At 41.4% G+C, this 22,906-nt stretch overlaps 2 protein-coding genes across 7 annotated transcripts; one reads left to right on the forward strand and one right to left on the reverse strand.

Annotated features, from left to right (window-relative positions):
* Nucleotides 1–650: 650 nt before the first annotated feature.
* On the forward strand, nucleotides 651–17,034 carry LOC116427052 (uncharacterized). 6 transcript variants are annotated; one of them, XM_031976936.2, is made up of 3 exons: nucleotides 651–1,165; nucleotides 14,497–14,689; nucleotides 14,815–17,034. In XM_031976936.2, the coding sequence occupies exons 1-3, from the start codon at nucleotides 1,136–1,138 to the stop codon at nucleotides 15,363–15,365; spliced, it is 774 nt and encodes a 257-aa protein (XP_031832796.1). In that variant the 5' UTR covers nucleotides 651–1,135; the 3' UTR covers nucleotides 15,366–17,034. The 6 variants fall into 6 exon arrangements, with proteins under 6 accessions (XP_031832796.1, XP_031832795.1, XP_031832801.1 ...); XM_031976935.2 differs by having other exon boundaries at nucleotides 654–1,165; nucleotides 14,494–14,689; XM_031976941.2 differs by lacking the exon at nucleotides 651–1,165 and adding an exon at nucleotides 9,688–10,057.
* Nucleotides 16,695–22,722, reverse strand: LOC116427050 (alkaline phosphatase). The gene is made up of 8 exons (XM_031976932.2): nucleotides 22,516–22,722; nucleotides 21,746–21,948; nucleotides 20,838–21,030; nucleotides 20,598–20,761; nucleotides 19,298–19,645; nucleotides 19,031–19,229; nucleotides 17,871–18,089; nucleotides 16,695–17,786 (listed from the first exon to the last, which is right to left on the reverse strand). Exons 1-8 carry the CDS (start codon nucleotides 22,580–22,582, stop codon nucleotides 17,611–17,613), a joined length of 1,569 nt encoding a protein of 522 aa, XP_031832792.1. The 5' UTR covers nucleotides 22,583–22,722; the 3' UTR covers nucleotides 16,695–17,610.
* Between the last annotated feature and the right edge of the window lie 184 nt (nucleotides 22,723–22,906).

A 22,906-nucleotide genomic window follows, 5' to 3' on the forward strand; every position in this document is an offset into this window, starting at 1 on the left:
ATTACAGTAAATATCATTTATTTCCAATCGACTACAATTAACATTTCTTCAATTACACTAAATATTTCTTGCCAATCAACTACAATTAATATTCTTTCAATTACAGTAAATATTGCCTCCCCAACCAACTACAATTAACATTTCTTCAATTACCCTAAATATTATTTCTTCTCAATCAACTACAATTATTATTCTTTCAATTACAGTAAATATTGTCTCCTCAGCCGACTACAATTAACATTTCTTCAATTTCACTAAATATAATTTCTTCTCAATCAACTACAATTAATATTCCTCCAATTACAATAAATATCATGTCTCCTCAGCCGACTACAATTAACATTTCTTCAATTTCACTAAATATAATTTCTTCTCAATCAACTACAATTAATATTCTTTCAATTACAGTAAATATTCTCTTCCCAGCCGACTGCAATTAATATTTCTTCAATTACGCTAAATATCATCCCTTTCCAACCGATGACAATTTCATCCAATCGCGTCCAAAACAATCACAATTCTACTTCCAACCATACTCATCGTCGATACCCAACAACGATCCTTCATCCCCTCTTCATTCCATCGCTGCTACTAGATCATCTACCCGGCAGGTCTCCAAAGTCATCGAAAGTTGCGTAACAACCGCCCGAAACGAGTGACACGATAACAACGCGTATTAATCCCGCCGAATAACCGCCTCGATGACTAACGGCGAAACGACGACGCCTGTTTTTTCCCGTTTGCATACGTAACAGCAGGTCGCAGATGATGGCGGGGCCGGTACCCGCGATATTCCCGCTCGGAGTTTTATCGCGCGACGCGGATCTTCTTGTTTAGTCTCCGGCGACCGGTCCTATCGGCAGTCCAGCAGCTTTTGCTCGCCGGCTCGCAGACTGTACGGCGTGCGCGTTCCAATTAGGCAATCCGTATTTTGCCCAGCGATCGACGCGCGACCCGAATCCGCGACACCGATCTTCCGCGGAGACGCCATTGTCAACCGACAACGGGACACGATCCTTGACCCGGTTCACCGGACGAGGATATTTCACGGTCGGATTTCGAACTAGCGAAACCTATTGAAAACGAGCATTTAGTTTTTCGACTCGACCGAGTTAGATCGACGTCGCTTTGGCGAATGGTTCAGCCAGAGACTCGTTACCTCGAGGTAAGTGTTTTTTTGGAAACTTTTTCTTGGGATGTTGTTCGAATGCTTAACCGTTTGCACTTGACACGTGATTGTTGGAGATTTGATATTTAACGCTAGATTTACCGTCAATTTGACGGGTACTGAATTTTTCAAATATTGTTTAGTTACAGCTTTCGTCGATTTTGCTTCGTGCAATTTTAAACTACAATTTTCGATTTATATAGACGAACACGTGATTTTCTAGGAACAATAGAATGAAGTGCAGAACCAATATCTATAAATCTAGTGTTAATGTAATTTAAGTATTATGTAATTATTGAATATTGAATTTAGTGTCGTTTAATATTTAATATAACAGTAAGCATTAAATTTGATATAGTTTAACATTTAATATCTAGCGAGACTAACAAAATCCTCCGTTGTGCAATTACGTTAGATTAGATTGCAACGTACACAGCTATTAATGATAGAGAAAGAATTGCGACTGTGGCGTAGCGTTCGAAAAGATATATGATTAAACTTTATTAATTAAAAGGTTAAGATTTATATAACACACTACATGAAATATTGAAATGGAACAGTTCCTTAATTTATATATAAATCATCGAATCGTGACAAACTTCATTTCCATCTTATTAGAAAATATTGAATATTCCTAGCGAAAAACTTTCGAGAGCAGGAGAACCCTTGTAACTCGCTGGTCCCGAGAAATGACGTAATGATGGTAAGAGTGACGTTTTTTAGAGAGCGCAGTGAGTTGAACGGTTCGTGAAAGGTTGGATGATATAGGTAACGTAAGAATGAGGTAGAAATCCCGTGTGATGTAATTGGTTTACAATGGGGGAGTGACGTAAATTGATTGTCACGAGAATGGGACGGTTAATTGGTACGTAAATGGCCGAAAGAAATGTTACTCGCATACTCACCGCCGAATGCGCGTTGAATTTCGCGCAGGTTGTGTTTGTTTGCCGCGGAGGACGAGTCTCGTGACTAGCCAACGCAAACAGAGCCAAAGTTCTTCGCTCTCGCGGGACGCGAGCAAACATAATAGTGCTCGCAGAAGTCCTAGAAGTTAAATACGTTAACGGGACCGGCGATTTGATTCGCCGTGGACTTCGGACCCGCAATCGAACTCAGAAAGATTGGATTTTTCAACATTCCCCGATACTTCCTGGATCCTTTCCTTGATTTACACTTGGAAGGTGTTGGAACATATAGGCTAATGCATTTAGAAATGTGTAATAAAATTGAAATGTGACTCAATTTGTAGACTAATTGCGAGTCGATCGGTAGATAGGTTAAGTACAGAGTATAAAAATTGAGAAAATTAATGGTTTTTAGGATTGAATTATTATACGACGTATTCAGAAGCAGAAAGAATTACTTTTTCATCTAGAAATATGGCACGAGTAAATCCTTTAACCCTTTGCACTCCAGAAGTTGTTCATTAGAAATACTCAACACTTTCTAATGAAATACCAACGACATTCTTTCAAACTGACTTAACGAGAAATCGTATATAAATTAAAGAGAGAGGCTGTTTTATTTTAATATTTCACATGTCGATGCATTGTACAAAGTTTAGTATTAAATATCAAACTCTATAATTTTGCTGTGTTAAATCAATTGGCGACTGACAGGCACTTACGGAGTGCAAAGGGTTAACACTATCGAGCAGTTACTTTGACTTTTTGAAAGTTCTGTATAGAAACTCTAAGAGTGTATCTGTTGAAGCTTTGATAGTTTCTTAGAGAGTTGTCCATCTTTTTAATAATTACAAAAAGAAGGAATCAGAGGTTGTAGTGTTAATAACTAAAAACAATATTATTCCACTAAAATTTACAGAAATCAGAAAGTATCAAAAAATCAACCTAATTGCATTTGCTTCCACGAGACTCATTTGTAACTCATTCAATACTGACTACACGTCATCCACATACAGGTGATACCATTATTCACACAAACCTAAACGTTCATTGTCTTAATAACGTACATAACGAATCGAATGTTGTCGGATACATAAGATACAAGAAAATCGAAGAATTTCGATTTTCTAGTTTCCCCTTTATTAACCAGTTAACTGCGTTTTTTCACATAAACATGTAATTCTTTGTTTCGCTTTGATCTTCTATTAAAATATACTCTACTCTATTTCAATAATATCAATATAATAATATAACAATATTTAATATACTCTATTAGTTCATAGTTCATTTATACTCAGAAGTTCTTTCAATTAAATTCAACAGTTAACTAGTTAAGAAAACAGTTTCAACCGCACGCGAGCTTCGTTAAAAACCACCGTGTAAAAGAAGTACGAACAAGTCTCAACTTCACAAGAATCACATACAAACTCTACCATGACTCACCGATCTCAAGGTGACACCGCCATTCCATCGACAGCCGAATAAACGAAAAAGTGCATATAAAGTGCAGCGAAACTTGTCATGAATTTTCATGTCGGGTTCCAAGCGAACACGATCGTCGGTCGTAATTAAATTCGTTCCTCGCTCGTGTTAGCTACAAAGTCGGATCAAATCACGCGTCGTCGGCGTGCACGGGGCAGGATGCAGGTGCGATGCACCCGACCGGAAGCGGCGGGGTTGGCGAAAACAGGGGAAAAAGGGACGGGAAACAGAAATGTCAGCGTGCGGATCGCTAACCGGCCGACTGGAGGGGCTATTGACGTCTGGTCCCTCGGTTTGCCCACATCCTCGCCGAGAAAACCGCGATAAGACAAGCCGAGGTATCAGCGGAACCGCTAATCACTGTCTGGACCAACGTCCATCGCGATTTCTTCGCAGGAAATTAGACGATTGCGTTGTCTCGCCGATTTTCCGCGAGTCCACGCGCTGACATCATGCTCCGGCTGCGCGAGGATGCCCGTTTGCGTTACGAGAGAAGATTCCCTTGCCACTTTCGTTTTGTCGCTGTGTTGTCTGGGTCTGTGGGTGCATGCACTACAACGGGGATCAATGAATCGTTACGTAATCATCATTTTATCGAACCCGCGCGAGCATCGTTGATCGGTTCACTACTGCTGGAATTGAGACGATGTTGTTTCGTTGATTAATATTGTGCTGTTTGACACTAGAACTACCGAGCATTTAATACGATTAATATGCAATTCCTATGAAAATTGTAACAATAGATTATTTTCAGTTTCTTCGGGCATTCATTATAGTACTCAAATGAAACTATTCATTTTCTGAATCATTTCGAATATTTAATGCTTCGAAGATATCAATAATTGCGAAATAGAAAAACTGAACAATAAATTATCTGCAGTTTCTTCAAATCTTAAATATAATATTCAAGCGAAGCTATTTGTTTTCAAGATCATTTCGAATATTCAATGCTTCGAAGATATCAATAGTTGCTAAACAAAAAAATCGAAACCAGTCATTTTGACGGGTACGGTAGTTCTAGTGTTAATAATGGAGTTAGTTAATATACTGTAATCGGTATACTATAATCGACTGTTTTCTTTCGGTCAATATCTAAGAGTCTACATATAATTTAGCTACCTCTACTGAACTTTCAGGACACTTTAACCAGTTAAATGTGTTTGACGAGTATACACGTCATCTTAGAACTTTTAATGATGCAAATTTTTTCAACGATGGATTATTTATTTTTCGAGACAAACATGTAATTCTTCTTCGTTTCGCTTTAGTTTTTCGTTAGGATATATTTTAAGTGCATTTGGCCTACGTTTAACAAGTGTACACTTCATTATTTGATTTCATTGTGTGCACAATGACAGATTTTTCAAAGTAAATTCCACACTTAACTGGTTAACACTATAAAATATTAATTTATATTCAAGTTTTTATTAACTTTTATTTTTTTTATATTATTCCTTTATGTTTTCTCTGCTTTATAACGCATACCACCATCCGTGACCATGTGTCCCTTAAAAATATTTTCTTACAGAAATTGGCATGTACCATATATGGTACACGTGGCACTGAATGCGTTAAAAAGATAACAGATACTTCTCCGCGAAATTACTAAAGGAATTAGTTTACTAATATGCAAATTGAATCATGAGTCAATTGAGATCTCGATAGCTACGTTCTTAGTAGTTAAAAAATCGTAGTGTTAAAAAATCCTCGTTACAAACACTAAGAAGTTAGTACACATGTTTGTCTTCTTTATAGTATCTTTATCAAGTTTTTAACGCTAGATTTATAGAATCCATTATCCTTTTTTCCTATTACTTAAACAGTTATGTAAGTGGAATGTTTTGTATATTTCAAAGATCTTCCATAAGGGATTAAACTAAAGTCTTTGCGTTTACAGTTGTCTATTTTATATCTCTCTTGGCAGCGTTCATGGTTTCCAAGACTAAGCCTGAAAATTGAGAGACATCGAATAAACCCCTAATATTACAGCATTGTATCTAGTCATCCCAGATCCTTACAGTTTTAGACAGTAAATTTTGTAGAATCATCTAGGGATTAATTTGTTGTAATGGAGGCAATGGAACGATTCTTTTGACTACTGTTACCTTTTCGTGGAGCCTGTTTTATGGCACGGATGAAACATTGAGAAGCTTAGGGTCGTTAATCCGACACGTCATCTGCTGCGGACCGTCGCACAGTACAGCATATGGACAAAATCCCTACATTCACCACTGACATAACGAAAATTGAAGGCTACCAATGTGTGCTACGTAGTCCCTGCTATACAAAATGCTTTTCATTCGAAAAATAACAACTTTGTGCAGATCAATTCAGTTTCTCTATTTATATAACGTTGGCATTGGAACGCAAAGTATCCATTGTCATTGAAAAAACTTCGTAACATCCACATAATGTAACAACAAATATAACCACCATATGCTTAACTCTATACCTTACAACTTTTGTCTGAAGCATTTCTTTCTATAACTCGTATCGTTCAAGTTATTGAATTTTATCCGGCAAATGGTCGTTTGGCCACTTTGTCTCGTGCAGATTAAATCCGCAGTTTCCACTATTTCCAAGGTACCCGTGTCATAAACCACGTAATATTTCGTACGACTGAGAAGGGTACCCACGGCAATTCACCATGAAAGACGAGTTAATCGCCGGGCCATTCGCCATCGGCTAATTTCGATGAAATACTCGACGAATTTTACTAACCCACCGCGGGCCTCAACAAACATCACCTAATCGTAGTTAAAAATATCCCAACGTTACCAAGTATCTGAATATTTTACAATGTCTATAGGTAAAGACGAACGCCTTTAGCTCGAGGATGAAATATTATGTAAGCACAGGATGGCGTATAAATATCCTGATTAACAAATCAATAAAACTACCTGATGATCAAACGATTTTTCACGACGTTTCATACGCAAATAAGAGATCTTAAGAAGATACGCGTTGAAAATGGAACAAAAGCCTCTAAACTTTGACCAAACACCTTCTCATTAACACGCCGCGTTCGCGTGCATGCTTCAATACTGCAGAAAAACTTGCAAATTCACCGATATTAGCCTGTCAACGGCTCGACGTCGTTTCGTAACAAGAATATTCATCGAATTTCAATTGCTTGCACCTTCGTGTGCCTTTAATTATTTACGGAATCGACGAATCCGGTTTCCGAATGATTCACGTTCGTCGATCGTTAACGGTAGATAAAAGATTTCCTGGCCGGAGGCTTTTTTTATCGAAATGATCCACTTCGAGCGTCAGTCAGAGCCGCGCGCTTTCGTTCTCCCTGGGGAAAACCATTCGCGAAGATCATTTTAGGCGTTTTTTCATCAACAACCCGGCTTCCTCGAGGAAAGTGACGTTTATTCGAGCGAAACACCTGACGCACGTGCCGACGCTCACGCGCAATTCCCGAGATAGCGGAGTTAAACGACGCCGACACTGCGCAAGGCCGCGCGAATCGCTTTATCCCGATATTCTCGATAAGTGTCGCATTCCTTTTTCTCGTTTGGCGAACCTTGGACCCGTCCCAGACGCTGATACTCCCAGAAATTAAGATTCTGCGCGTTGTAATCGACGTCGTAGCCTTCACCTACGGCGGTACGCGCGCTCGAACGCGCCGGCACCGACAAATTCGACACTGCGAGCACGTTTCTCCCCGGTGGTATCGAATTCAACGCACGTTTTCATCGTTGACGCACGCTTAATTCGATCCAGTTTGCTTAGGAATCGTTCTCCTGTTGTTCTATCCAACGAAAAACCCGAGGTTTCGTCTTTGTACGTTCTTTCCCGCGCGAAACGCCTGCAGGTAAATCCTCATCAACCCCTAACGGACTCTTTTTTCCCTTTGTCCCTTGCGCGCGACAATGGCGGACTCGACAGCGATTATACGCTCGAAGGTAGAATCCGGATATTGTTAGCTTGATGTGTGCTGGATGTTTTAGAAAAATGATAACGAAGAACTGTGAGGTTTTATAGAATTTTAGGGTGAATCTTTTTCGGTGGGATGGTTTTGTACCTGTTAATAGACTATGGATCTTTGTAAATCTTGTGCCATGATAATTGGTAAAAAATCGAGAGCGTATTTATAGAAGAGCTTCCATTTTGCTAGAGCAAACGCTGTGTCTGTGGTTTGGGGGATCTATATATACTTTCGAATTCCTATTGCTTTGATGTAGCCTTTGAACAGAATTTTCTTGGATCTACGGGAAGATTAAGGGTAATCAATCTTTATAGAATAACTTAATTATTCGCTTTCTGTTGCATTGGCAAAGCTTTCTCAATGATACATGATTTCGACAAACTCTAATTTATCAGACAACACATTAGAAACCAATCTGAAGAAACTTAAAATCAATCAGTCTCTATATAATACCTTAATTATTCATTTTCAGTTGCAATAACAAAACTTTCTCAATGAATCACAATTTCGAACAGCTTTAATGCGTCACATAACACATTAGAAACCAACCTGAAGAAGCTCAAAATCAATCAGTCTCTATACAAACCTTAATTATTCATTTTCAGTTGCATTAACAAAGCTTTCTCAATGATTCATAATTTTGACGAGCTCTAATTCGTCGGACAACACATGAAAGTCTAATCTGAGTATCAAAACAATCCCACAGAACCTCCGCCCGCATGAGAACCCTTCGAAATCCCAGTTCCAAGGCCGCGTCAATACCATCGGCCACCCCCACCAACCTATTCCCTTCCCACGTTGCGCATGGCGTCCGTTCGTTCCATAGCCAGCCGCTGCGTATCGAGGTCGTGGAAGGGCCTGGTGTTTCGAAAGATCACGAGGTGCCCTCGTGCTAACCTACGTGACCGGCCCCTCGTACTCGTTACTAAACCCTTTTGCGCTCTTCAAACAGTACAGTTCTCAACTGTAGTCCTTAGAGACCAATCGACAATTCACGTACTTTTTCTATCGAAAACTGCTGATTTCTGCTTTTTCTATTAACAATTTATTTTCTATTAACCCTTTGAACTCTGTAGGTTCCAATAATGCACCAATTATGATATTAAACATTTTAATGAATCTTAAAGAAACTACTCTAAAATTATTAGATTTTCCGCATATCCAAATGTTGTACTAAGAAGGAAAATAAAAGATCGAAGAAATGTTATTAATAATAAAGATTGAAGAACACTATAAAAATTAGTCGCAGTTGCTGATAGATTACAAAATAACCTGGAGTGCTAAGGGTTAATATTCTATCTTCTATTTGCACTGGACAGTTTTTCACTAAGTATTCTACATTTTCTGACGACATAGGAACGATATTTTCGGAAACTTACTTAAATTCCACGTGAATTGAAGAACAAATCCGTTTCATTTCTATATCCCACATACTGATCATATAAAGATTAATGATAACTCTTTGCACTCGAGAGGCGACTTTTAGTCGCCAGATGATTTGATACAGCAAAATTATAAATTTTTCTATTTACCATTAACCTTTGTATACTGCATCAATACGTGAAATACTGAAAGAAAATAGCTTTGGTACCTAATTTATGTATTTCTTGTTAAATTCATTTTAAAAAATTTTGTCTACATCTAATTAGAAAGTACAGAATACTTCAAGTGAAAAACTTTCAAGTGCAAGGGGTTAAATATCAAACTCCCAAGTCACCTTTCCAGCGCAAGTGTTAAGTCTGAGACTTTCCAAAACCTTCTGTACAACTAACTTTAGTAACAAGTACACTATGAATATTAATTCACTAATGGAAAAGCATCGTGCGTCTAATCTAATTATATTCTCAAAATAAATAAACCTCCGTAATAGTAATAACTTAGTCACCAAGTAACAAGTATCTCACACAATGTATTCCGATAAACATCTCCTATCAAACAATAATCCCATTTCCAAACCCCAAAAACCATATTTCGAATTTCCAATTCTCCATGAAATCCACCATTCCCCAACCGAATTTCCAAACATCAATTCGAACCGTTGAAGTCCAGTAACCCATAAACCAAAATTTCCGAAAACAAGCGCACAAGGGAACACCGGGCTGATTCTTAGCGCTGCAATTGGCGGCGCTACCCCTGTATCCCCGGTTAAGCGACCAATGGACTGTTCTCCGTTGCTTCGCGGTGACCGCCGTGAGGTCGCCACTCGACTAGTTCGCGTCGAACGTTCCGGCGCCGGCTCGCTGTTTCCTCCAGTCGTTGTTTGTGTGTTGCCCGGAACCGATCGCTGGAACACCAGCTCCAGACACGCAGTTGCAGCTCGCCGCGTCCCGTCGAACCCGTGGAGAAGTAATCCGTTGATCCGAAGTTCACCGAAGGATGGGCATATTCCGCGAGTTCCCAATCGTTTTCAATCTCTACAAGAAGTATAGTTAGACCAAGTGGACCGGGTTAGCAACAGAAGAGGAAGAGAGGAAAAAGAAGAGAAGCGGCGCGAAAGGGAGGGAGATTTTATATGACCGCTTACACCGGGTCCCTGTCCACCGTTCGCGTAAATACCCGGCCAAGGTGAGTCAACATCGTGGAACTTTCCGGTACGAAATTAAATCCCATCCCGTGGATCCCGTGCGCAGCACACGACCACAGTCAATTGGCCCGATGATGGACCCACACGGCAGACGCGCCGCCGCGCTTCCGTCCCATTAACCGGCGCGCACTCCGCTTCAGTTTTTTTCAATGCAACCCCTTCAATGTTTACCGTCAACGCGACGGCGATCGCTCGACGACAGCCGCGGGGACAACGGATCGATCGAGAAGTTTCTGCGGCGGTTTGCGCGTTTCGGTTGACTGCACCTTTTGAATTTGCGACGGGGGATGGAGCGGATGTTTGGGGTTTATAGGTGGGGATATTGTTTAGCTCTTTGAACTCTGTAGGCTCGAATATTTGCATCAGTTGTAATATTGAATATTTTAATGAATCCCTTTGCGGACGGAGGTTCTTCGAAATATACGAAACCTACGGTAGATGAAGTTAAATTATATATGGATTGCTTAATTAATAGGAAAAAACGAACCTATGTGCTCTCTTGCTGTTCCATTAATTAAATCATTCGTTGACTCGCTCTTCCAAATCTGAACACTTCATCGAAATGTCGACGTTCGTCCACAAGGGGTTAATACAAAATCATTTCCCTCAAACCCATAAGTATCACTCAATATCAAATCACTTACGCCTCTATACATCAAGATAATAAATAACAATCCAATAAACACTCTAATACAATTCTCAATCTACCAAATAAAAGGAAACAGCCTGCATTAATCATAGATAACAAATAATCATTGAAAACCCAAGTGAAACATTGATAATAATCCCTATTGCTTAAATAATAGAAAGAAAGGAAATTATACACTGATCCCTTGTTGTTTGAGTAATTGAATTATTTGTTTGCGACTTACTTTTCCAAATATGGAAATTTGATCTCGAAATGTCGACATTCGTAAAGGGTTGAAGAAACTACCCTAAAATTATTCGATTTTCCACATATCCGAATTTTGTACTAAGGAAGATAAAAGATCGAAGAAATATTATATTTCTAATTTTCGCTAGGGACACTATAAGAATTAGTTGCTGATAGATTACAAAACAACCTGGAGTGCTAAGGGTTAAGGTTCACTGGTCTCCGGTGACCGGAGCTTCAAAATTGTTTAAATACAATTACAATAAGAAAACTGATGTCGAATGGAAATACTTAGTAACACAAACAGATAGATGATAGTGTAACACGTAATACTAAGTCATTAATAATTATTTCTAATACCATTTGCCTTTGTTATGATAGAATATGTTACACGAAGCATTCGAAATTTTCGTGGCAGTCAACGTGTTAACGGCAGATTCGTGAATTTTTGTTTCGTAGTTTGCTTTATTGATAGTCGAAGGGTGGATGTTTGTTGATGGGAATTAGTGTTTCGAGAATAGAGTTGTAATGTGCGTTTGTATGATTGCACTAATTAACCCTTGCACTCGGAAGCTTTTCGCTAGACATTCGATACGTTCCTATGAGACGACACTATTCGAAAGGAAGTAATGAGAGAACATACGTGAATTAAGAAACAGAGCTATTTTATATGAATATTTCACGTATGGATGCGTTATACGAAACTTAATATTATATACAACACTTTGTAATTTTGTTATATCGAATCAAATGACTGAGAGTCACCTGCAAAGGGTTAAAATTGGTTCGAACTGTTTGGAAATAATGTTTGAGACATTCGATATCCGAATTGTCGACGGATTGATAAATTAGGGTTTCGAGAAAATTGAGTATTCGTATAATTGCACTGACGAAGATTGGTTTCAATTGTTAAGGAATAATGTTTAAGGAATTTAACCTTTTGCATTCTATTTTCTTTCAATATTTCGTACATTGATGCATTGTACAAAGTTTAATATTAAATATCAAAGTTTATAGTTTTGCTGTGTCGAATTATTTGGTGACTTAGAGGAACCTCTGGAGTGCAAAGGGTTAATATTAAATTGATGGGTTTCGTGAATCTAGCGTTAAAAGTTTGACAAAGATACTATGGAAAAGAAGTATGTATGATAATTTGTTGTTATTTGGGACGAGAGTTTTTGAAAGTGTTTGGAAGGTTCAGTAAGAAATTGGAGGAAGAGAATTTTGTATTGGTTTCTTGTTATTTGAATAATTATACCATTCGATCGCACGTGGTTTCGATTATACGCGGGCAACGGGTTCGTCGATTATTATGAGTTCAGGGCGATCCGTGTCTGACGAACTTTGTACCGTTTCGACGTTGTGATGATCGTTTTTTGGGGCTACTTCTTTGCCCTGATTGTTTTAATAACAGAGCCGAGGTAGACACTCTGTTGTTTTCTGGAAATGATTTGCGTAGTTGGGAATGTCAGGACGAGTGTTTTTGATAGGGCGAATCGATTGTTTGGTTGAGTTAAAGGACAGATTTCTTTGGTATACTGTTACAAGATATTGTGTATTGATATCTACCTGTTATTAACGGTTGAAAGCAATTATCTATTGTAGTTTGCCTTTAAGAACTTTTAACATACTAGAAATATTGTATTTCGAGACTAGTATCAGTATTGTGAATAATAGCGCGAAAGACATTCAACAATTTTGGAGTAATGATTCAAATATTTGAGTAACCATATAAAGAACTTTTAACATACTAGAAATATTGTATTTCGAGACTAGTATCAGTATTGTGAATAATAGCGCGAAAGAGATTTAACAATTTTGGAGTAATGATCTAAATCTCGTAATAATGATTCAAATATTTGAGTAACCATCTAAATTTCTGAGTAATCATCTACATATCTGAGTAATCATCTAACTTTCAAAGTAATCTATCTAAATCCTACCAAAGTCAATGTCAAATTCCGCATCCACCACCCAAAACCATCGCGATTCACTCGACAGATTCATCGAAGACCTCGCGAAGCATCAAACCTGATCGCGGAAAAACAGGATATACCAAATAAAGCCAGCAATGGCTACAATCACCAGCAATCCAGATCGAAGGATATTGGCTAGAACGAAGGCCTCATGCTCCAGCTCGTTTTTACCGCGTTTTCCAGAAACCGCGTCCCTTAGACGGGTTTAATTGCCAGCGGAGACAGGTCCGTCGTCTCGGCGATTGATCAAATAAGGCTGAAGGGTTCTTCGACGTTTCTTGCGGCAAAGGCTCGTCGGAATCCGCTCGATCGTATAGTCTTGGGCTTCCCGGGAAGTTTGCTATTCCTGTTCCACCTGACCCGCCACCGCGCACATGGCTGCGGCGTGCTAGAGACCAGTCCCCCTCGAGCTCTGCGTAGCATCTCCTCTAAACGATGTTACTATAATTCGCGTTGATCAGCGGGGACACGGGGACACTCGTCGCGAGTATATTACTATCAGCCGGACCGGTCGTGAGCGTGTCATAAAGGTCTTGTCACTGGGAAACGGTGCATCTCGCGTACACGCGATCTTGATTCGCTTGGAATCTTGATAAACGCTCTAGTTGTCGCAGAAAGACAGCAGTTTCCGTGATCTTCTGGTTATTCTTTAGTTGTTCGTCGGTTGTCAATCGTACCAGTGGTTTCTGAAGATTCTTACAGTTAAAAAGAGAGTTTGACTTCTCAGAGGTGAGGACTATTTGAATGCATGGCTCGATTCGCTTGGAATCTTGATAAACTCTCTAGTAATCGCAGAAAGACAGCAGTTTCCGTGATCTTCTGGTTATTCGGTAGTTGTTCGTCGGTTTTCAAATGTACCAGTGGTTTCTAGAGACTCGTAGAGTTAAACAGAGAGTTTGACTTGTTAGAGGTGAAGACTATTTGAATACACGGCTCGATTCGCGCTATACAGCTCGAGATTCGACCGAAAGCGAGGCGCCGTTCGAGTGTTAATCTCGGGTCGCCCGGGCTATCGTGCTGGTTCTTTTTCTTTTCATTTCCTTTTTTTCTACGGAGCTTCGTCGAACGTGAAAGTTAGTCTGTGTTCAGTGCTGATCGAAACGCTTCTTCGTCGTCCTCGAAATCATCAATGCCCCTGCACTGATTCCGGTAGGTCTTCATAGTGGATGCAGTTTCTCTCCGAGTTGCTGATTGTATGCTTGAGTTTGTCGATCCTTGGGAGAACGAGGGTGTGTTTGTTAATAGAGTTAAGTCGTGGAATACTGAATATATAAAATTATTTCCTTCGTTGTGCCTTGAACATCCGTGTCGAGAAATCCAATTGAAATTATTTCTGAGAAGGAACGACGGGTAAACGATCGCGTACGCTAAGTTACTTTTCTCGTCTGGAACACTAAAAAAAGAAAGATTGCGTATCACCCAGCATGTTTTCAAGAAACAAACAAGCGAAATTCAATTAACAACAGAAGTAACTGATGAAATATCAACCTTTCATTCCCGAAAACCTCAGGCTATCGCCAAATGAGTCACCGTCCGATTATTCTAAAAGATAAACCTCTGTTTTCAGAAGGAATCAATAGCCACCGCACATCCAGGACAGAGCCTGAACAATCCCAGGAACACCAACAAAGAACCATCAGCAACCGAGTCTCGATATCACCACACGCAAACCGACAGCATGTCGAACGTGTCCGGCATAATGGAGTCAGAGGACGTCGTTCGCAAAGAGACTCTTGTTCGTCGTGTCTCGAACATCCTAAAAGGTGGGAGTTCCATTCAACCGATAACCTCGTCACTACCGAGTGACGTAACCCCCGCGATAACCAGTGTTTCCGACACGCGAATAATACGAAAACGAATGAAAAAACCGGAAAAATTTATTTCGCAGACGGCAGCAACAGCGGGCCGCCATTGCTGTTTCGTCACGCGTCGATGCAGAGGATCCGCCATTGCTGTCAGAATCTCAACCTGTTCCCGTATCTCCTCTACTCGGTGGACAACTCCAAGTCTCACCCGATCCCGAGGAAGGTTCACGTTTGCCTGGGCCAGCTACTGCGAGTGATCGTGGCCAGAGTCTTCCACATTTACCAGCAACTCCGACACAGCCTTCTCCGCGGCATCCAGTCCGATGACTTCCAATCGAAGCAGACCACGCAGACCGACGACGTTCCGAAGCCTCCAGTGAAGTTCCAGAGGGTCGTGCGAAGGAAACCCAAGCAAAGCTGTTCGTTGTACCTAACGTTAGCCATCTACCTGGCGCCGCTTGTGCTGTTCTGCCAGTTGATAGGACTGTTCAGCATAATGGTAGTTGGCAAGTACACACCGGGATTCATCTTCTTAACGTCAGCACTGCTGTTCCTCGGCTGCATCTCGCTGAAGATAATGTTCTACGAGAGCACGCCCAGGACCGCCAAACACAAGAAGGACAAAGCGCTGTGATCATGCACTTGATGATCGCGATCGATCAGATAAATCGTGTAGCCGGCCGATTCGACTATAGTATTTCGGAGTATCTTCTGATGTTCTAGGCTCACTGTAGTCTGCTATTCGCGAGAGGAATGTAAGAGTTTATATAAGACGTTGAGGTATTCGAGTTTTAGAGAGATGGAATATTCATTCGGAGAGGATCTTGGGGTACTGGACAATAGGGTATTGCAGGGAGTTTTGTTGTTCTTTGTAGAGTGGAGCTGAAATCTTGGATTCGGAGGTTTTCAGAGATTGGGAGCTGGGTAAAAGAGAATTAGAATTCTCACGTTAATGAGTTCGCGGCAGGTTGACGGTAGTTTAAGGATTGTTGAGATGTCTTGAATAATTAAAGTAGATCGCAGCGTTAATAGAATTACACATTATCCTCGTTCTCTTCGGAAAGCAGGCTACAGTTGACCGGTAGGACGCTCGCGAACGATAGACAATTTCTAGAGCTAGCCATCGTCATCCGTTTCTCGATAGCTTCGTAGTTAGGTTACCGGCCGAGGCCTCTTGCGCAATGAAGCGAGGTACTCGCAATCGGATCGCGGATCTTTATGCAGCGGAAAGCGCAGGAACATCGTCGAAGTTCGAAACGTCAAGGTTATTTCACTCGTATCGCTCCCCTGAAATTCATTGACTGCGGGAACGATGCGTAATCGATTCGAATTCCGCTGAATCAACTTCCGAGCACGCGAATGCATAAACATCGTCGGTCTAGTCACGATATTAGCGAGTCGACGTTCGAATTTTCTGATATCGAGGGTCTGGAATGAATTGCGCGAGAGACGACCTGTCAGTTCCTGCGGGTTCCAACGTTCTTCGGTTCTTTTCCGTTCTTCCTTGTTTCTTTTTGTTTTTCTTTGCGAATCGCGCGTCGGGTCGTAGCAACACGTTTTAGAGGATAGGAGAGGATGCGCGGACGCGACTGCGAGGATAGCTTCTACGGTGGAAACAGACGAGACGAACGGGTTCCCATAATCGTACACGTTCCCCCTGCAACCAGTAGACCAGTTGTAATGTCGAACGTTCGGTTTCTACCTTTATTTCGCTAGGAAGTAAAGCTGAACCCCGAGAATCGCAATTATCCGAGGACACGCGGAACAGCAATCTCCAGGGAGTTGTCTAAACGAGGTCGCGGCAACGACCAATCCTCTGCAGCAGAAGACTGAGAATTTGTTTTTAAAAAAACTTGTTTTTCCCCTCCCTCCCCACCCCACCCCCCGTTGTTTTCCTTTTTCTCTTTTTCTTTGTACATAATGAATAGGGACGAGTGAAAGATAGAAATCGCGCGCGTAGGGATAAAAGAGGAAATATATATTATATATATTATAAATATATAGATATACGAAAACGCGAGAAGAGGATTATTCTCTGTATGTCATTCACACTTACACATTTACTCACGTGCATTCACACAAACACACACACGTTCATACACACACGCGTACACAGAGTCTTTCGACCGCCATTTAGAAGAGGACTTGGTGCGTCCACTGAACGAGTTAGGCTAATCTGTGATGAAGTGGAGCCAAGTTGTATTTTTAACGGCCACTTGATGTCCCACTTACTTAAGTACGATAAGGATACATGTGTAACATCGTCAAACTTCTTTTTTAAATATACGTTAATTACAACGAAACGTCGTCTTTAATCAATACTGCTTGTACCCGCAGGTTAGCCCGTGTAACACCGGAAACGGAGGAATTCTCTTGGCAAGATCATCGAGCGTCACAAAAATTACCGAAATTAACCTATCACCCGTGTCCAATAACGATCCAGTCATTCCTCCCGAGATAATTGCCGAACAGCAACCGATCACGCTCATTAACCCATTCTCCTCCATCATCTCCAATCAGAGATTTCCGTCATTCCTGATATCCCACGATCATCGCGTGGTTCCAGTGACCGCACGAGATCTCGTTACATAATACTAAAGTCAACTGTTCATAATACGTAATACTCTAATTAGCGTAAGATCAATTTTCTAAGGACACTAAGATCTCAGACTTCCGACAGGTGAAGCTTTAGCTACTCAAACTCCGCTAGCAACGGACAGTCCTAAGTAGGTCTAAAGATTACACATCATGCATACACCAAGTTACCTAGTTCCCTACACACCAAGGAAAGTGAATATCATTTAGGAAGAAATTCTTTTCGATCGGAACCAGAGCAAGTCTAGCCAATCGTCCGGAGCTGTTCGTGTTCAGCGTTTCGTCTATATCTGTCTAGCTGCGAGCATCAGGCAGCAATGCAAAGAGACCAGCGTCAACACGCTGTAACCGACAATTGTCCCGGCGTTCGTCTGCTTCAGCTTTATGTCAGCCACGTGGGATATCACCTGCGCGACGTAGCTCTGCTCGTGCACGCTGTGGAAGAGATGCGCCATGGGGCCTACGCAATGAACGTTCGACAGATAATTATCGTGATCAACCGAACTCGGTTGAGTCATTGTTCGTGTATATACTTCGTAAATACCTATTGCATACACGGCTACGTCACCGCCGCCATGATAAGCCTCATCCGTCACAATGCCCGCTTGCTGGCTGTACGTGAACGCTGTCGTGTTCTCCTTGCTAGGGTCTTTCCTCCGGGTATTGTTCTTGTCCACGATATACGCGGTATTGTTCGGGCCTCCGGTGCTGTAAGTCAGCGTCGTGTACGGGATATGATCGGTTTTCGATTTCTGAGCGATTCCTGCAATGATTCGTCGTCAATTTACTTCGAGGACAGTCGACGTTGTCGTAAATTTCAGGTATTACTTGATCGGTTTCTGTAATTTCTCAGAGATACTCGTACCTCTTCAGTAATCGGAAAAATCAAGGAATGGGTCATTTTGACCCATTTGGTAGTTCTAGTGTTGACCAGTTAACTGTGTTTGACGAGTATACACGTCATCGTAGAGCTTGACACGATACCAATTCTTTCAGCGATGAATTCTTTATTTTCTCACATAAACATGTAATTTTCCTTTGTTTCGCTTTCATCTATCATTAACCGTTTGAGTCCTGAGCGTTATAGCGCTCTTGTGTTGTGCCAAAATTGAGAGCGCGGGGGAGCTTCTGTTTATCAGTATCAATTATAATTTTCTTACTATATTCCTCAAGAAATAAATCAAAGTAACTTTATTTGAATAAACGTTATTTTTTGATATTTTTTTTGTGATAACACAATACTTGTGATCTCATTAGATAAGTATTCTTATCAATTTTTTTGCATATACCCAATCACTTCATTTTTGGCAAATATCCACAAAAGTTGTTTAGCATCCAAACGGTTAACACTAGGTTTACGGACGTTTATTGTCCAGTTTATTCTATTGTCCCTAGAAAAATTGATGTTCGACCATTTAGATCTTGGAAATTAGGGATTTAAAATTCTTGTAACTGCATCAACCAAAACCGACATAAACGTTTGCCAAATAATGTTTATAAATTCAGTATGCGTCAAATCGACGCACTCCGTAAACCTAGTGTTAAAATATACTCTACGTGCATTCGTCCTGCGTTCGAGTACACGTTCCATTTTTCGATTGTATCGCGCGCGGAGCGAGAGGTTTTTCCAACTAAATTTCACAGTTAACTGGTTAAGAGATCAGTGTGTCGATGCTGGAAGGACGATCTCTAAGCTAAATATACCTAGAATGTTGGAGCCCCGATCGCTGTACCCGTTGAAGCTCATCGAGTGGGTATGATCGCTGGTTACGATAACCAGCGTATCGTCAGTGTTGATCATCTTCAAGGTCGCGTTTATAGCGTCTGAGAACCTGACGGTCTCTAACAGTGCCTGTGCCGCGTGGCCTCTGTGATGAGCGAAATCGATGAGTCCTCCTTCCACCTGGAAATGAACTTACATGCAGTTTCTTATAAGATAAATCATTCTTCTCTTCGATCGGGGATCAATACCACTAGCAAGTAACCGTGTTTCGATCTCTGCAAGATCTTCAACGCGGCTACCGTCATCTGCTCGAGACTCGGTTGCCCTTTTGGACCCTTCTCCCTGTTCCAGTCCATGCTGATGTGGCCGTTCGCGAAAACCCCTAACACGTAGTCCACTTTCTTAGTGTCCAGCTTGAGCAGCTGCTCGTTGTTCTCAACAACGCTGTGCGACAGTTTCCTGGACGCTTTATCCTTCTTCCATTCTTCGATCAAGTTTCGCCCGTCTTGTCTAGCGCCAGCCCAGGTGTCTATGGGGTCAAACTCGGTGCCCGTCGCGTTGCTCTTCATCATCTGTCTACCTCCTCCCATGATCACCTATGCGTAAAAGTGTCTTTAGTCTACTTTCGAGTCGTATCCGTCTTGGAAAATCTATATTCCTATTCCTGTACAATAAAGTATTATTCACGCGAATTTTACAATAGTTTCCAATCGATAAGATAAAGCTTCGTAGTCTGATTTAAAGGAATCCTCTGATCTAAGGATTAAACTTTCTGCGTCTTTAGATAGCTACTTAATCCCCTAAAGCATAACAATTGAATCATCTCTAAGCTAATTAACACCTTGACTGCTCCGGCCACTGATGATCGAAGCTTTGAAATTACAAGAAAATGACTTGGAAGATAATTGATCTCGAATGCAAATTTTCCGTAACGTACATAACCACAATATAAGAATTTTCATATCAAAGAATTAATCATTCTTGCCATATATCTTTGCTAGAAAGAAGTGATACCTAAAACGCTGTTTTTCATAACAGTCAACGTTTTAAAAATTGTTCTAACCCTTTGTACTCGAGAGGCGACTCAGTCACCACTTTATTCGATACAGCAAAACCAAGAAGTTGAATATTTAGTATTTTAAATTAAACTTTGTACTGCTATGTGAAACATTGAAATAAAATAACTTTATTGCCTAATTTATCTGTGAATTATTGTCAAAATCAGTTTCAAACCGAATATTTCCTCAAAAGCTTTCGAGTGCAAAGGGTTAACCCCTTGTCCTACAACAACGAGTGAGACTCGTGATGAAGACTTTCAACATGATTCAGCAAATACATATATTACTCGGTTCATTCGAATTCAAAGTAAATATGACTCCTCTGTAATTAACTATTATACTTAAATGAAGATATAGGCATAACATATGTTTAGAATTTTTCTCTTTTTTCAATAAATTATTAATGACAAAGTGACCGTATCGATCAGAGTTCAGAAAGAAATCAGAGGCCAAGGGGTTAAAGTGTATCTAACGGAACATTGCATTTTGCCTTAATATTCTTCCCCGGAAGGTCTTCCACCAGCTGCCTCGCGATGTCCTTGCACTGGGTGGCGTTCTTAGGCATCCTAGACTCGCATTCCCACCTCCTGTCGGCAGCGTGTGCATACAAAGGCGCGGGAGTAGCGTGTGTGATCCTGGTGGTGGTCACGAATCCTGTAAATTCCGGGAAATCAATCAGTGGACAGCCGTCGCATCTTCCGTACCTGGCGTCGGTGTCTTTGATGCTGACCTGTGTCTTTACCGGCGGCTTGCGCCCACGAGATGATCGAGTCCACGTGGTGGTCGGTATTCAAGCTCGCAGTACAATCGCCGAGCGGTACATTCGCGTTCAGCCCGACCACCTCGTAATTCGTTTTCACGCCGCCGAACAAAGCGGTTGCGGTGGACGCCGAGTCCGGTACCTGTTTGTTCACGTTGTACGTCTGCCGCAACGATGAATCATTATAATTCGACTCTTCGATCTAACGTGGATTCTTAACACTGGGTTTACGGGCATTTATTGTACAGTTTATTCTATTGTTCCTGGGGAAGTTGATATTCGTTCATTTAGATTTTGCAAATTGTAGATGTAGAAATAGACAATCAGGATTCATATTCGTGTAATTGAATCAACGAAAACCGATTGAAACATTTACCAAATAATGTTTATAAAATTCAATCTGCGTCAAATTGACGCGTTCCGTAAACCTAGTGTTAAATACGTACAGCTCGCGAAATGTACAGTTTTCAATTCCAAAGATCATGAATTAGAATGAGACTCTTTGTTAGTGTAGATAACGTTATCAGGCTGCGGATCTTACGCAAACAATGAGTTTGTCTACATTCGTCGCTTCTTTCTTCGAAGTTGATTGGAAAGAGAATTCAGTTGAATATTCTACTGTGCCGGTATTAGAATAAAGAGACCATTATGCAGATGCGCGTAAAATTCGCAGCGATAACGGGATTGATGACGACTGCAACTCTCGTTGCGAGAACTGTCGCATAATCGGATTCCTAGGAAAGTTTCTGACTCATAATGCGAGGAGTAATTTTGGAGGATGAAGTTAGATATTGAAATTTCACATAGCGGATCTCGAACGAGGCGGTGTTCGCATCGCGACGATCGTTAAAGTATGGAAGATTTGTAGCGTTCGGAACCTTCAGTATTCCTATATGGGGGAATTTCTCCCAGGCGAGGTAACTGGTCTCGCCAGCCAGGTAGATCCTGCTGGCGGTGATGGTGTCGGGGCTCATACCGTCGCCCACGAAGACGATTACGTTCTTCGCCTTGTTCCCGTTCCATTTATAAGACAGAGCCTCCTGTAGCTCCTCCATAGCTAATTTACGCCAATGTTTAGTGTCTGCGTAACGAAGAGCTCTGGGTTAACTATATGCGGCTTTTATCGCGAGCCGCGCGGCCGGTCTTCGTGTCAACGAAGCGTCGGCACGAGCAACGGCTCAAGGAAATTCAGACAATTCGAAACAGACTGCGGATAAATATGCGTCCGTGGCTCATAACCTAAAACACTTGACAAGCTGCGATATTTAAATAAACGCGAACGACGCACGCGTGACGGACAGCAGGTGAAACTTGAATACAAGAAACGACGGTTTAAGAGACGATTGAAAATCGTGTATGCAACGGCGGAGCTGCATAAACATCCGCAATCTGGTGATTAGCAATTGGAGTGTATGGAAATGACTAACTGATAAGGATCCCCAGCCGGTTTTACGTTTCCCATTGGAATGAATGAGCGAGTATCATAAGTATGCTCGTTCCAGGTGAAACGACGACGTTTATTGACGTGTACAGGTGAAATAAATCGGTGACATTATCGTCGGGGACCGGCGATGGTTTCGTTGATGATCGCAGAGGGCCGACGACAACCACACAACACATGCATGAGTCGATGATTTCGGTGTTATACCTTCGTTGATCGCGGCGTTCGCCGCTCCGATCGCGAACAGGACGATGTGCAACACGCCGAGCCCCATTTCTCATAGATCACCGGTCGTGCCTGACGGTGCTCGCTTGTCACGGCGATGTTGATAACGAGTTAGGCTACACACAACTGAAAGGAAAACCGAAGACCCCTGTCGACGCTTATCTGATGTTGCCTAATCACGCTCTCTACTGTAAGCCAGATCGCGTCGATAAGTCGGCTCCCTGGGACGGATCGTACCGACCGAGCAGCAGCGATCTATGGGACAAATGGGCGGGGCTTGCTCGTCTTTATTTCGAGTAAAACGAAAATTGAAAGGAGAAGCGGGAGGATCGTTTTGAACGTGGATTCTCGGTGTTCGGAGCGTAGAAATGTT

Source organism: Nomia melanderi, chromosome 14 (assembly GCF_051020985.1).
Source record: "Nomia melanderi isolate GNS246 chromosome 14, iyNomMela1, whole genome shotgun sequence".
Lineage (NCBI taxonomy): Eukaryota > Metazoa > Arthropoda > Insecta > Hymenoptera > Halictidae > Nomia > Nomia melanderi.

Excerpts from the sequence above, each read along its gene's own strand:
- LOC116427052 (XM_031976935.2), top strand. The coding sequence starts at position 1,136 with ATGGTTCAGCCAGAGACTCGTTACCTCGAG. Across the intron at positions 1,166-14,493 it reads CAGAGACTCGTTACCTCGAG|AAGGAATCAATAGCCACCGC; the intron begins GTAAGTGTTTTT and ends CTCTGTTTTCAG. Across the intron at positions 14,690-14,814 it reads TGTCTCGAACATCCTAAAAG|ACGGCAGCAACAGCGGGCCG; the intron begins GTGGGAGTTCCA and ends TTTATTTCGCAG.
- LOC116427050 (XM_031976932.2), bottom strand. The coding sequence starts at position 22,582 with ATGGGGCTCGGCGTGTTGCACATCGTCCTGTTCGCGATCGGAGCGGCG. Across the intron at positions 21,031-21,745 it reads CCCATATAGGAATACTGAAG|ACGTACAACGTGAACAAACA; the intron begins GTTCCGAACGCT and ends TCGTTGCGGCAG. Across the intron at positions 20,762-20,837 it reads AGCCGCCGGTAAAGACACAG|GATTCGTGACCACCACCAGG; the intron begins GTCAGCATCAAA and ends CGGAATTTACAG.